Source organism: Perca flavescens, chromosome 13 (genome assembly GCF_004354835.1).
Source record: "Perca flavescens isolate YP-PL-M2 chromosome 13, PFLA_1.0, whole genome shotgun sequence".
NCBI classification, from domain to species: Eukaryota; Metazoa; Chordata; class Actinopteri; order Perciformes; family Percidae; genus Perca; species Perca flavescens.
In genome coordinates this window covers 5,604,802-5,620,005 of record NC_041343.1, presented here as the reverse complement: position 1 = coordinate 5,620,005, position 15,204 = coordinate 5,604,802, and the positions used below count along the sequence as shown (strand labels likewise).

The window sequence follows — 15,204 nt, the reverse complement described above, 5'->3', positions numbered from 1 at the left end:
GAATTAACATCATCAGACGTCCACGCATTTATCTCAACTCAGATTCCTTGAGTTAGTTCCAGAGTTTAAAGAAGATGTCACTTAATAAAATGACCTACAGATAGGGCCGGGGTATGAAACCCTTAATTCTTGTGCCCTTACCGTGGTTTCAAATCTATCTCATGTTTTTATATACCTCGGGTAAAACCTGATCAAAGAATGAACGGCATCTGGACTGAAAATATGACCCATGTGCCCACAAACATCTGGTGGCCTGGATGCATCTGGTCTGGCCAATCAAACACCCCCCCCACCACCACCACCACCACCACCACCTCCGAGAGCCTCTGCAGTCTGATCCTTCAGTAAGTTCCCCCCCCTCCATACTCCAGGTGGGACAGGTGGAGGAGCGGCCAAATCCAGCCCAGCCAGTAACAACACCCACCCACTTAACAGTCTCCATTGGTTGATCCAGCTCACATGGCGAGACGAACGTGGCCTTTCCTGTCCAACTCGACTAAAGAGAGGTGCTGCAGGACCTTCAGCTTGGCATCGCTCCCCTTCATCTTCAACTGCTTCATCTTCTGCACACTGAGGGAGCCGCTGCACAGGACAACAGGAAACAGACATGCACTGCAATAAGCTGATCAATTCAACAGGCCTCATTTCAATTAAATGATGCAGCACGATGTTGATAATCTGCACGCAATTCACACGCAATCGTGAGGTAATGTAAGTCAACAGAGGCCAAATAGCGTTGATAGACACGCTAAAAAGCAAGTACGCGTCTTGACAACACACCAATAATGGCATACGAATTGGTGTGTCATACATACGCCACTTCATGGCCTTAACACACTACCCCCATTCAAAATGAATGGAAAGACTTTCGGACGGCCGATGCAGGCAGTCTGAACGCGGTCTTATGCCCCGAAACCTTCTCAAAGGTAGGGTGACTTCCCCTGTTTAAGATACATCACTTGAGAGTACACATGTAGGACACCGGTGTGAATATGAACATGTTATTGTGCATATGACCGTAAACGAATCACTGCAGTAGCTCTCCAACCTGTTGTTGCCGAGGTGCTGCTGCAGCTGCTGGTAGAAGGCGTTGAGGTCGGCCAGCTTGATGTTGGAGCGCACGCTGGGAGGAAGCGTCGCCAACGTGGCTTCGCTCAGCTCCTCGTACTCACAGCCTGGGGATGGACACACGCACCGAGACGTCAGCCTCACGGAGGAACAGGTCAACTGCACAAGTACAGTCCAGCTGATCGGAGGTGGAAAACATGCTTCTTGTAGTTTCCACTAAAGGGTCAGTCCCCTAATTACTTATTTCCATGGAGATAGTTTGGGATTTATTTGTCCAGGTTTTGATCTGTCTGGGGTTGGATTTTAAACATTTTAACTAAATAGTCCGGGGGTTGTTAATGGTAATCCTAAACCCTACTTTCAACATGGACAAATAAAACTAAGTATCTGCATGGATACCACAAGAGGGGACTCCAAAAAATTATATTTCTTGAAATTTGAGTGAACCGACCCTTTAATATAACAATAATAAAATATATATATTTATTAATTATTCTTTTTGGGGCATTTTCTGCCTTTAATTAAGGACAGCTAGATATGAAAGGGGAGAGAAGACATGCAGGAAATTGTCACAGGTGGGACTCGAACACTAGACCTTCTGAGGAGTAAACCTCTATACATGTGTGCCTGCTCTACCAACTGAGCTAACCCGGCCACTACATCTTACTTTTAAAAAGGTGTGATATGCAGTGTTTTCCTAAATAAACAACGTATAGACTACTACAAAAGTAATCCCTCTCAATCATCACTTCTGATGTGTGTGGCACTGTCTGTATCTGCCCCGGGCCTGGATTACCTCTTCTTATTTTGCTGTGTGCGGGATGATTCTGGCTGTCATCGAAGAGCCTTTGGGCCCCACGTGAAGGGTGTGTAACCCCCCCAGCCAATAACGGCAGCGCTTTCATATTTCCAATACCGCCGCTTTGTTGCTTTGTTATCCGGCACCCACACACAAGGCACCCTGTGGCATTTGATGATATATACAAATACATTCTTTATGTGAAGTACCTGACAAATTGAACTTCAAGTTGTGGTGTCTAATAAAAATTAAAAAAATCAAAAATGGCAGGCAAAGATCTAAGTCTGACAGTAGAGGCCCTGTCGAGCCTCTAGAATTTAGATTTCCTAGCTGTGATTTCAGAACTATTTTGTGCAAATATTTCTTAACTGGTGGGTTAACAACTCAGCTTTTTGTAAGCTAACTAAAAAAAACGAAATTCCTATGGACCTGTAAAACATTTACAGACTGTAGAATACTGACCAAAGCCTGGATGGGTTTAATACAAAGTAAAAAGAATGTGCTATACACATGGAGCCCTGGCTGCCATCAAAGCCTGAGACCAGGACACGATAGTGCTGGCTCTTTAGTTATTTAAGCATGCTAACATTCTCAAAATAACGATGCTCACATGCTGATGTTAATATAAAGTTTAACCATGGTTACCATCTTAGCTTAGTTGTGTTAGAATGCCGACATTTGCTAACTAGCACTAAACACAAAGTAGAGCTGAGGCTGATATGAATGGCCTTTGTTTTGTTGGTATTTGGTCCCAAACTAAAGAATTAGACCGATGAAAAGGTTGACCTGATGATGATGACAGAGGATCACCAAAGCTAGCACAATTCATCCTGAGGGGGAACATGAATGTTCACTATTTCATGGTAACCCAATCCAATATTTCAGTCTGGATTAAGGTTGTGGACCGACCCAGCAGACAGACTTGACTCTTGCCATCTCTACAGTATTGGGGGTGGGGGGGGGGGGAGGACTAAGAAGGTAAGAGACTCACTCAGTGGCTGCTGGGGGCCAGAAGCCTCTACAGCAGGAGGCACCTGGAAAAAACAAAGAGCAGCAGCAGAGAGGATCAGTGGGATAGAAGACTGGGGATGTTAACACGCTTACATGTAGGCCTGGGTTGTTTTACATAATCATTGGTTCTTTGTCAAACCGCAATGAATCACTAACATTAGCTAAAGGTCTTAAGGCGTATGACTGGTAATTGTTGATTTTGTTTAGATATGCCAAATTGTAATTATATAAGTGATTATTGGTCGGTCTATATATTTTTATTATTTTAATTGTTAGCTGTTGGCACTTGACTTTACCCTAAACATATTCAAAGCAACACAAATGACAAGGGGGGGAAACAGTTAGAAAGAAAAAATGTATGATAATAAAAAGTTATGATAACAAAGAGGCGTGGTTTACTTCATAGGCTGTGTGTTTGTGTTATTACATTATCTGGGACACATTACAGGGATATATATATATATAACCAAAAGATGGTTCCTGGGAATCATTCAAAACTAATAATATGTTTTAAAAAAGTATTACATTAATATTTTTTTATTTGAGTGAAAGAGACAATTATATATATATATATATATATATATATATTAGGGCTGTCAAAATGAACGCGTTAATTTCTCGGCTCGTTGGAGATGAACTGCTCCTCGCCTGTAAAGTAGACGAGAGCAGCCGACAGCAGCCGGGGACGGTGACAAAAATCTGCTCTCAAGTCAGACAGTTTGTAGCCGTTTCAGCAGCCTTCAGCAGGACTAAATAAGCCAAATTGTTGCTGCTGTTGTTCTGAAAGATATTAAACATTCTGAACTTAGCAGAACCTTTCCTTAATTAGTTAATTTTTTTTAATCGATTGACAGCCATAATATATATATATTATTTCTGAGACAATTAATTGTACAGCAAACCCGGTGGTGTTCTGGACCAGGCTGGATCCCGTATAGTGCTGAGTCACATTCATCTCTCGATGCAACACATCTGCTGTCACAACATACAGGCTTACTTTGTGAATCTAGATTTATCCTTAGGGACATCTTTTGGCTTGTGTTGCTAAAGCATGTACGATTTCTCAAATCATAGAATCCTGAAGAACAAAATCCAACATATGCATTTATATTCAAATGTTAATTCTATAAAGCAGCAGGTTTCATAATAAAAGCTAGTATTTAAACTATGGCTCAAATAACAGCCAGGGGCCGCCATGGCCATGGCCAGTGTTGAGCTTCAACACTTCCTGGACAGACCTTTCAAATTAAAAGTCTACTAGAAAGGAGAGGATTACTGCCTTTGAACCGCTGAAGTCTTTACAGTAGCAGCCCTCTGAAACTGCTGGCAGGGCCGTGACAGGCATTTGGAGGCCATGGACAGCTTCAAGAAGGGAGGGAGGAAGAGAGAGAGAGGGGGGAGGGCTTCTAAGGGCACCAAATATTCATAATCCTCCACCACAATGAGGGGAAACTTTCCTACATCTTGACAAAAAACAGCAAAATACCTCTGTAGGCTGCAAGAGTCCGTGATAGGGCTGAGCCATTAATCCTTCTCCAATCTAAATCGAGATTTGAAAGAATGCGATGAGCCAAGCGTGAAGACTGTGTTTAATCCAATGTGCAATATTTAGTTGAGTGTTTGGTGTAACATTTGGTTCAACATGTTTTACTCCTCTTTTCATCATCATATTTACTGTTTTTCCATAAGCTAAATGCTGGAATAATGTTACGTATCACAGACTGTTTACAGAAACGTCCTATCTTCAGTGGACATTTAATTTATTTGTATGACTTTATTTAACATGATGGTAGAAGGTGCCATATGGAGATGCTGCTGTTGAACTGAGGCAGATCAGACATTTCACTTTATAGGAAAGTACTGATATGTTTTTAATATATAGTTCATAACTTTAGCTTTTGTAATAAATGTTCTGTGTTTGACTGTTCCATGCTTATTAATAGGAAAACACTTATTGCTGGCAATTCATATCCATGTTCTCATCCTTGCATAAGAATATAGAGCAGTTGTGATGGTGTCTCATGTTATAATGCTCCGTGACATGTTTTATCTGTTACACAGTGAATATTGAACTTTAACAATAATAATCGCAAATCAAATCGTAATCGCAATATCTGGCAGAAAAAAACCCGCAATTAGATTTATTTATTTTTTCTCTAATTGAGATAAATCAAATCCCTGTCCACAGTTTGAGAATGGACAGTATGTAATATCTATAGTTATACAGCTTAGTTTAAGATAGTCTCCTCTTAAGATGAACAGGTGACAATCCTGGAGGAGCTCAAAAGACTATAAAAACAATATGGTTTCCATTTTATGAAATATATATAGGTATATTATTTGATTCACAGTGAGAAGCCCTTCATCTAACTCAAAGTGTGATAGGATGAACCCCCCACCCCCCCTTCATAAACTGAGCCTAGAACAGAGCCGTGCTGCTCAGTGAACCGCTGGGGGGGGGGTTTGTTGGGATGCAGCCAATGAAGTGGTGACGAAGGTTAGCAATAACCACAAAGGTTTCTGGGTAGTGATTGGGTCTTACCTCTGTTGTGGTCCCACTGGCTGCTGTACCCAGGAGCTCCGCTGCCTCCTGCTCCGGCGCCGTCAGCGGCGGAACCTGCAGCACGCCAACAAGGACACGGTCAACCGTTGGTACCCACAGCTGTGGTGTACTCAGGGGTTAATAAGAGGAGGACACGCCACGTTTCCCATTTCTTATGCACATGTTCAATTTAAGAGCTTTTTTAACACCATTTAGAATATAACTTAATGCCAACTTCATGGACATTCTGGCAAACGCATGACACGTAGCATATAATGGAATATCAGAAACCATTGTAGGCTATAAAAATAATTGTATTAAGATAAAGTACTTGGTAAACAACATTTTATCGTAGTACTCAATACATACAGTTAGGGCTGGGCAATATATCGATATATCTATATCGTGATATGAGACTAGATATCGTCTTAGATTTTGGCTATCGTAATATCGTAATATGACATAAGTGTTGTCTTTTCCTGGTTTTAAAGGCTGCATTACAGTAAAGTGATGTCATTTTCTGAACTTACCAGCCTGTTCTAGCTGTTCTATTATTTGCCTTTACCCACTTTGTCATTATATCCACATTACTGATGATAATTTATCTAAAGTCTAAGTGTGAAGATATTTTGTTAAAGCACCAATTGTCAACCCTAGAATATGGCCGCAATATCAATATCAAGGTATTTGGTCAAGAATATCGTGATATCTGATTTTCTCCATATCGCCCAGCCCTAGATATAGTACATGCTTTGTGACGAAACAATGAAGGAGTCATTTAATCTTATAAAAAGGACAATACAAATGCTGTGACCTAGAGTTAGGCCAGCCAATACCGATTTTAGCCGATTTCATTTTTACTAACCACTTTCAGCAGACACAAATATTTATTTTCTTTAATAGAGTTGAACAGATAATGGATCACTATAAAATAGAACTATATAAATGACTCCTGGTGTGGGACATTCACACACATCTAAAGAGCAATGTCAGAACCATTTCTTTCTTTTCACATCCAATATCACACTAAAAAAATGTGATTTTGGTTTTTTGGTGTCGTCCCTCCACGCCCTACTTTCTCCTTGCAGGTGTTGCATATTGCAAACTTGTTATCTTCTGCCCACACGCTGAAGAATTTCCAAACAGCTGACATGTTGCAGGTTAATTCACGAGGTTCCCTACGTGTGCGAGAATAGCGCCGACATGCGCTTCACACCGCGAGCGGGTACGAGCCACACACGGCGGAGAAGTTGAGAGAAAGGAAGAAGAGACTGTGCTGTCGCGACCGTGTGTGCGTGTGTCCTTGAGAAGTGTAACTCGTAGAACTTGTGTTGGCAGTTAACTGTAGCGCTGACCGGCATGACATCGCCATATGTCAGACTGACCTGCCGGTCTCCGGTCATGGCCGAGCACGTGAAAACCGGCCAATTCCGGTCACCGGCCAGTCTATCGGTGCATCTCTAAAGTTAACACTTTTAAGGCCTTATTTTTCAAAATTATATTTAAGACTCCCCCCCCCTTTCTTTTTAGTTTTTTTTGGGGCATTTTATGCCTTTATTATTGACAGGACAGCTGAAGTCATAAAAGGGGAGAGAGAAAGGGAGGCAAAGGGCAGCAAAGGGCCGCAGGTCGGAGTCGAACCCGCGGCCGCTGCATCGAGGAGTAAACCTCTATACATGGGCGTGCGCTCCACCAGGCGCCCATATTTAAGACTTCTTTTAAGACTTTAAGGCCCCGCGGGTATCCTGTATGATCACCATGCACTATTTTTGTTTGTCTAGTTCTTTTCAGAGACCGAATCTGGAACGTTGCTGGCTTTATCTTTCTAGGGGGAGTGATGGCGCAGTGGATATGACATACGCTGTTGGTGCGGGAGACCGGGGTTCGAATCCCACTGCGATACATCAACCAGTGTGTAATTGAGCAAGGCACTTAACCCCTAGTTGTGAAAGCCAATGTACAGACCCATATACATTTAACTGCAATGGTTGTACAATTTTGCACCATTTCTCCAAAACTTCCAACGTGCAAACAGCGAAATTTGCAGCATGAGATCATTTCCTCTCATGTTTACTTTGACTCATTGTTCGCAATCAACACACACAGCGTGCATAAACCATGCAGGACTTGCAAATGTATCTGCCGTTTGTGAGCCACGATCTTCTGTGAAACGTAAATCCGCTACAGTTTGCAATCTGTGTGTGAATAGTGCTCGCAAATGGCTTTTTTTTGACAAGAGTCATGTGCATCGGAAGTCATCGCTGGCATGATAATCTAATAAAAGACTGTAGAATATGGAACCTTTCCTCTGTATAGAGTAGGAGTACATATGGTGGTGTGTGTGAGCTGTGTGTTTGCGTGGGTACCTCCACATCAGCAGTCTGCTGGAGGTGCTGGACCAGCTCCATGGCACTGCTGAGGTCACTCCTGATGGAGGCCATGGATTCTTTCTGCGCGGCTGAGATCTCCTTCACCTGGGAGCACAGGGCCGTGTGTTTGGCCTTGATGGCCCTCAGATTCTCCAGCATCAGCGCCGGGTTCTCCTGCAATACGGTCAGAAAATAGGTTTTACGATAATAAAAGAGGTGTGGTTTACTTCATAGGCTGTTATAACCTTATCTGGGTCACATGACAGGGATATATAACCAAAAGATGGTTCCTGCGATTCATTCTAAACTTGAATTTGTTTAAAAAAAGTAATACATTAATCAATCAGTCTTTCTAAATTGGACTGAAAGAGACAATTGTATTGTTAGTGGCAATTATTTCTCAGACAATTAATAGTAGGGCAACATTTGGAATTGTTCCAGCTCTAAGTCAGACACAGCTTAGTGTTGCTGAAGGTTAAAATGAATGATGGACATTGCCTCTAATGGATGGAACTAACAATTACCAGTGCAGGTTTTATGAAGTTTGGTCTAACATTTCATAACGTATACAATGAATGAAAGATAACAGGGACTAAATAGTCCTACTTATTCTATTGTGAAAATGTGCTCTACCATTTATGCTGTATGTATAAGGTATTTAAATGGTCTTTTGTGGACATGTAGCTATCTCTACGTGTCTGATCTGTTTCGTGCAGTTACGCCCATCCATTCATTTATTAAAATATTGTGTCTTGTGTTGCATTATTTTCTTCATGTATGAGAAAGCGTACAATTAAAATGTCTATATTAGTAGGAGAAATGGGGAAACCCCACAAACGACTTAATGTGTGATGTGTTTCAAACACACAAATGAAAAAACTTGCCAGCACATCCTCAATGCACTGGGTTTATACCAGGGGTGGAAAGTATCCAGAGCCTTTACTTCAGTAAAAGTACTAATACAACACCGTACAAATACTCTGTTACAAGTAGAAGTCCTGCTTTGAAAATATTACTTAAGTAAATGTACGTAAGTATCAACAGGAAAATGTACTTAAAGTATTAAAAGTAAAAGTAGTCGATGCAGAACTCTCCTCCCATTGTAGAAAGAGTAAAGGATCCGACCAGTTGTGTGTTTAATGGTCTCATCATCTCAGCTGGACTTGTAGACCGTTATATTGTAGGCTAGTTTACCTTAGAATCAAACATCAGATTTTATAAACTACATGTGAAAGCTGTAACAGATGAATGTAGTGGAGTAAAAAGTACAATATTTGTCTCTGAAATGTAGCGGAGTAGAGGTAGAAAGTGGCACGAAAAGAAAAGACAAGTAAAGTAGAAGTGCCTCAACATTTGTACTACCTTGTGTGAGGAGGGGCCCAAAATGATGTTAGAATGAATAGCTGTGGATGTGGGGAGGGGCCCATAGAGAATGCCTTTCTACAGGGGCCAGAATTTTGTGCTACGCCCCTGCCTAGGGCTGGGCGATATGGAGAAAATCAGATATGACCATATCCTTGACCAATACAATACATCAATGTCGATATTGCGACGATATTGTAGGGTTGAGAACTGGTGCTTTTACAAAATTGTTTACCAATGAGATTTTAGATCAATAATCAACAGTAATGTGGATATAATGACTAAGTGGGTAAAGGCAAATAATAGAACAGTTACAATAGTCTGGTAAGTTCAGAACATGCCATCACTTCACTTTAATGCAGCCTTTAAAACCAGGAAAAGACTACACTTATGCCATATTAGGATATCCAAAATCTAAGACAATATCTAGTTACATATATCGATATAATATTGATATATTGCCCAGCCCTACAATGGCCCATAGATATTGTCCACCGATAATTCCTGTGTCTGACCTACAGAAGCTTTTTTAACATCCTGCAGACTGCAGATGGTGTTGGATGGAACCCTGTCTTTAGTTGGGTGGGAATGTCAGCAGAGAGAACAGCTGTGGTTTCAGTTATCACCTCAGCGGGACATCCATTCTCTGCAGCGTTGTTGATGAAGTCCAGCTTCAGCCGCTTCTCGATGTACTCCAGGTCTGCCTCGGACTTCAGGAACTGCAAAGACACTCAGCTTTACGCTCTGCTAGTACACTGCTGTACACACACACATATAGCCTGCTTTAAGTAGGGCAAGTTTTGAAATAAATAAAACCATAACACAGTGTGCAACTGGTAAAACATTGCCTATTCAGTTTCTGTGGATAAAAAAAGAGGCAAAAGTTATAGCTGTCTAACTATAGCCAGTGTGTTGCAGTGGTGTTTGATGAGACTGGTTACATATAGGGCTGCAAAGATGAATCCATTATCGGATTAGATGTCAACTATTAAATAAATGGCCAACTATTTTGATATTTGATTAATCGGTTCGAGTCATATTTTAAGAAAAACAAAACGTCTAAAATCTCTGATTCGAGCTCCTAAAATGTGAATATTTTCTAGATTCTTCACTCCTCTGTGACAGTAAACTGAATATATTGGGCTTTGGGAAACACTGATCAACATTTTTCACCATTTTCTGACATTTATATAGACCAAACAACTAATCGATTAGGCCCAACTGAGAAAACAATGGACAGATTCATCTTCAATGGGAATAATCGTTGGTTGCAGCCCTAGTTCAATTCTGCAAAGGGTATTTCATAAAGTGAGATCAGCTGTTAAGCCAGGCTTACTTTACTAAATGACATTCTGTCCTTTAGCCCTTTAGCATTGCATTTATCTATCAGCTACTGTTGAAAGCAGTTTTGAACAAGCCCGATAATTGGATCATGTGGAGTGTAGCACAAACTCACAGAAGGTTAGCCCGGTGGCTAACGAGGGCCCGGCTGGGACCAGTCCCAGACTGACGGCAGCATTAACGTAGAGCCCAATAGTTTGGGTAATAACAGAATCATGGGCGGAATTGCAAAATTGAGAATTTAAAAAAGCTAAAAAGGGGTGTCAACCATACGGGCCGTGGGCCAGAACCAGCCCGCCAAAGGGTCCAATCAGGCCCACTGAATGACTTTGCAAAGTGTGGAATTTGCAGAGAAGTAACTAATTCCAATTGCAAATGTACCACTTTAATCTCAGAGAATATCCAAGTTATTTTTCTGTAAATTTACGACTTTAATCTTAGAAATTCTGAGTTTTTTCTCAAAATATTCCCCCTCTCTCCAACATCATGCTGACAAAAAACTCTGTGGCAGATAAAGGTTCTGATCTTTCTGGAGGTTTACTGGTCCGGCCCACTTGAGATCAAATCACGGGTATGTGGCCCATGAATTAAAATGAGTTTGACAGCCCTGAGCTAAACACAGATTCCATAGAGCCCTACATTAAGTCAGTGCTAAAAACTAACTGGAGATCAAAAAATATGACTATGTCTAAGTTTCCAACAGAGCCACCCCACTGTAGTTTAAAAACCATCTTAAAATACAGAAAACAAATGGGCGCCTGGGTAGCTCAGCTGGTGGAGCGCGCCGCGCACCCATGTATAGAGGTTAACTCCTCGATGCAGCGGCCGCGGGTTCGAATAAGACCTGCGGCCCTTTGCTGCGTGTCATTCCCCCTCTCTCTCCCCTTTCATGTCTTCAGCTGTCCTATAAAAATATAGGCCTAAAAATTAGGGCTGCTCCCTCTTAGTCGATTAGTCGACTAATCGGTCGTTTTGGTCTTAATCAACTTAGATCTCTTTAGTCAATTAGTCATGTTTGATGCTTTTTTCATGCTGAATGACTTATTTCCAAGAAACGTACGAGCACATCTCTGGTAAACACAAGAATTAAAGTGGTGCTTTTGCATGACTCTTTGTGGAGAAACTCAGATTTACAGATCTGTCAATTAAATCAACTAATCGATTAGTCGATACAATTGAATAAGTGTTAGTCGACTAAGAATTTATTCAATGCACTACTAAAAATGCCCGAAAAATAATATTTAAAAATATATATATATATATATATATATATATATATATATTATTCCCAGTGGCTTAGGCCTATTGGGGGGCAATTTAGGCCTGGTGGGCCGCCGGGCTTACAATACACTGGCCTAGTCCCACCCACTTCATCAGACCACACAATGGTCCAAAGATCATGTCCACTGGACTGGATACAGTCTAGAAATGTAAAAGTAGTCAGTGCAGCTGGTCTCTGCAGTTTTCAGATGCTTTGACAATACTATTGCACTGCTAGCTGTCTGATACAGTAGTGCAATGAAGTCAGAGCATCTGCCAACAGCTGAAGCTTCAGAGTCTGAGACGTTTCCATCGCTTGTAACCATTTTCTGGCCAATGCCCTTTTAACATTGCACTGCTTTTCTAGAAGGGTCACCAGTAGCACAATATAAAAGGGGCACTGGACAGACAGAACGCTGGCTTAGCCAAAGGCTGGACGTTCTCACGGCTCAGGGAGTTGGGAGTCAGTGTGTCACATGAATGTGAGAAGATATCTCGCTGTGTCAAACAGAATGTGTGGCATATGTTGTGTGTAATATATCCTATACGCTCAGTTCACCACTCGGTTCAGACTGAAAGATCTCAACAACTGTTTGCCATAACATTTGGTACAGACATTCAAGGTCCCCCAAGGAGAAATCTTGGGGACTTATCCTTCAGCGCTGACAGCAGGTCAAGGTTTCCACTTATACAGTCAAAAAAATCTTCGAGAACACCAATTTTCTTTGTGAATAAATAATGTATCATAAATAAATAAATGTTCTTCCTTAAAATACAGGGGGCATAAGTAAGTACACCCCTATGTTAAATTCCCATAGAGGCAGGCAGATTTTTATTTTTTAAGGCCAGTTATTTCATGGATCCAGGCTACTATGCATCCTGATAAAGTTCCCTTGGCCTTTGGAATTAAAATAGCCGTATGAGTGCATAACAAATGCACTATGCATTTGCAAATGCATAATTAAAATAGCCCCCCCACATCATCACATACCCTTTACCATACCTAGAGATTGGCATGGGGTACTTTCCATAAGATCATCTCTCAATGCAAATCAAACCAGCTATTAGGCTAACTGAAACCATGCCAATCTCTATGTATGGTGAAGGGGATGTGATGAAGGCGGGGGGGGAACTCCAAAGGCCAAGGGAACTTTATCAGGATGCATAGTATCCTGGATCCATGAAATAACTGGCCTTTAAAAATACAAATCTGCCTGCCTCTATGGGAATTTAACATATGGGCGTCTGTACTTATGCTCCCCTGTATTTTAAGGAAGAACATTTATTTATTTACTATACATTATTCACTCACAAAGAAAATTGGTGTTCTCAAAGGTTGGAATTTTCCTATTTTTTATATTAAGATCAATTTCCAAAAGATGTTTTTTTTTTATTCCTCTTTTTAGTCAACTTTAACATGGGTGTGTAAACGTATGCAAGCCACTGTATTAAGGATATGGGAAATGGCAAGATGATGTTGAAAGCTCTGGAAAAAGTTAGTTAGTGGACATGAGTTGAGATTGCTTGGTCAAATATTGTATACCTGTTTTACTGGACTATCTGCAGTCCTCTGCTTACTAATTACAGAGCTAACTTACGAACATTATTGTAGAGTTTTGAAAAACGTAACGGTATGTCTGGAATAAAAGTTAATTGTCTGTTAATTGGAAAGGGCTAAAACCAAACGGGAACATATTTGAGCTATAGTGAAAATGACTAGTCTCGAGCTACCTAACGCTGAGCTGTGGCCAGCTGTGTTGACTGACCGCTGGCTTGTTGTTATGATGCTACATGACATGAATACTTTTTCACACGGAACGACAGCTACGTAACGTACAGGTTTTAATGGTGGCCATGTTTTATATTTTGAAGAAGGAAGCGGCTTTTGACAGCTTAACGTTAGGTATGAACTGGCCTTCCGCTGTTGTTTTAATAACGTTAGTACTAGTCAGTAAGACGGAGGGATATCATATTAACGTTACGTAGACAGGCCTGCTGAATGGCGCAAAGGAGTTTGAATTGTTTATTAATACAAAGAGAAAACCATGACCTGCTGCTCTCACTGTGATAGGATGAACACCTCGTCGATAATTAATGGGCTGCCAAATGTGTCTGGAATCGTTCACCAAGGACAAAAAGCTAATTCAGAAGGCGAATATTACAGAAAATCAAACAGTTTGACGCTGTGCTTACCATCGCCTCAAGCTTTTCAACTGTTGTCTCCATGTTGAATAGTTTTCAGCCTGATGTGGGCTCTGTCATTGGCCAGCTGTCAGGAATGGAGAAAGCCGATTGGACCGCTTTGGCAGTGTGTGCGCCATATTGATGTCCGTCTCGCAAAATTACGAATCCCACTATGGCCACGCCAAGACCCGCCCTACGAAGCAGCTCGATTGGTTGGGGTTAGGCATTTCACCTCGAGTGGTTAAGATTAGGGTTAGGGGATTGGTCAGGGGATAGGACCCATGGACGCCTGGCCAACAGTAGTGTGTGAATGCTATTGAAGGGCGGGTCTTGGCGTGGCCATAGTGGGATTCGTAATAATATCGCGTCCGTCTCTTCTGTGAAATAGCTGCATTTTTTTTTTATTCAAAGAAACTTTATTTACTTGATATATTCCATCACAAAAGCACTTGAAGCTCATCCATGATATTCTCTAATATCAGAAAAAACAAACATTTTATGACAGTTTTTCGAATTGATTTCAGCTTAACTAGGCTATCTTTTAGACAGCAAAAACACTTGGTTTATGAATTACATAGCCTATATATATATATATATATAAATTATGACAGTTTTAAATCACAAGCCATTCTTTTTTTTAATGTTGCTGGTTTTAGTCCTGGGCCTCTTGCATGGTCCATTGATGTGTGGACTGATCTGTGGTCAAAACAACCTGGAACTGGTCTCCATCACCATGCTCCAAGGGCGTAACTTTGTGTCCAACATTGGGGGGTCGGAGGGGGGGCACATTATATCCAGGGGGAAATTTCAAGCATCAAACGTTTCATTTCCTGCATTCTGGTGAATTTTTCTGCAACATTTTGTGCCTTTTCTGCATGCCACTGTCTGTATTCATTTAAATATTATTATTATTAATTCACTCATTCAATCATCTGCTGCATTGTTTAATACTTTCTGCAGATTCAAAACAGTACACGTTTTGGAATGTTGTCAACTATGAAAAATACTTACCAGTCTACAGTGTCAGGATCATCCCTGTGCAATAACCCTGTAACACCAGGCATCCACCTTTCAGTAAATTAGATTTTTTTTAGAGCAGGACTGTCAAACTCAACTTCACGAGGGGCCACTGGAACATGAGAACGACATCATAACGTGTATTTTATTGACATGCTTTTATTTAAACGAAAAAGTCTAATATCTTTGACTGTATTATTCCATGTCCTACATAGTCTTCTTACTTACAGTTTGACCGACATGAAGCCCTG

General features: G+C 41.1%; 1 protein-coding gene across 4 annotated transcripts; it reads right to left on the bottom strand.

The window, feature by feature from the left end:
- Nucleotides 1-322: 322 nt before the first annotated feature.
- On the bottom strand, nucleotides 323-14,091 carry ska2 (spindle and kinetochore associated complex subunit 2). 4 transcript variants are annotated; one of them, XM_028595370.1, is made up of 9 exons: nucleotides 13,946-14,091; nucleotides 9,778-9,870; nucleotides 7,787-7,963; nucleotides 5,421-5,495; nucleotides 4,365-4,418; nucleotides 2,859-2,901; nucleotides 1,865-2,029; nucleotides 1,049-1,175; nucleotides 323-582 (listed from the first exon to the last, which is right to left on the bottom strand). In XM_028595370.1, the coding sequence occupies exons 1-9, from the start codon at nucleotides 13,976-13,978 to the stop codon at nucleotides 456-458; spliced, it is 894 nt and encodes a 297-aa protein (XP_028451171.1). In that variant the 5' UTR covers nucleotides 13,979-14,091; the 3' UTR covers nucleotides 323-455. The 4 variants fall into 4 exon arrangements, with proteins under 4 accessions (XP_028451171.1, XP_028451172.1, XP_028451173.1 ...); XM_028595371.1 differs by lacking the exon at nucleotides 4,365-4,418 and having other exon boundaries at nucleotides 13,946-14,090; XM_028595372.1 differs by lacking the exon at nucleotides 1,865-2,029 and having other exon boundaries at nucleotides 13,946-14,086.
- Between the last annotated feature and the right edge of the window lie 1,113 nt (nucleotides 14,092-15,204).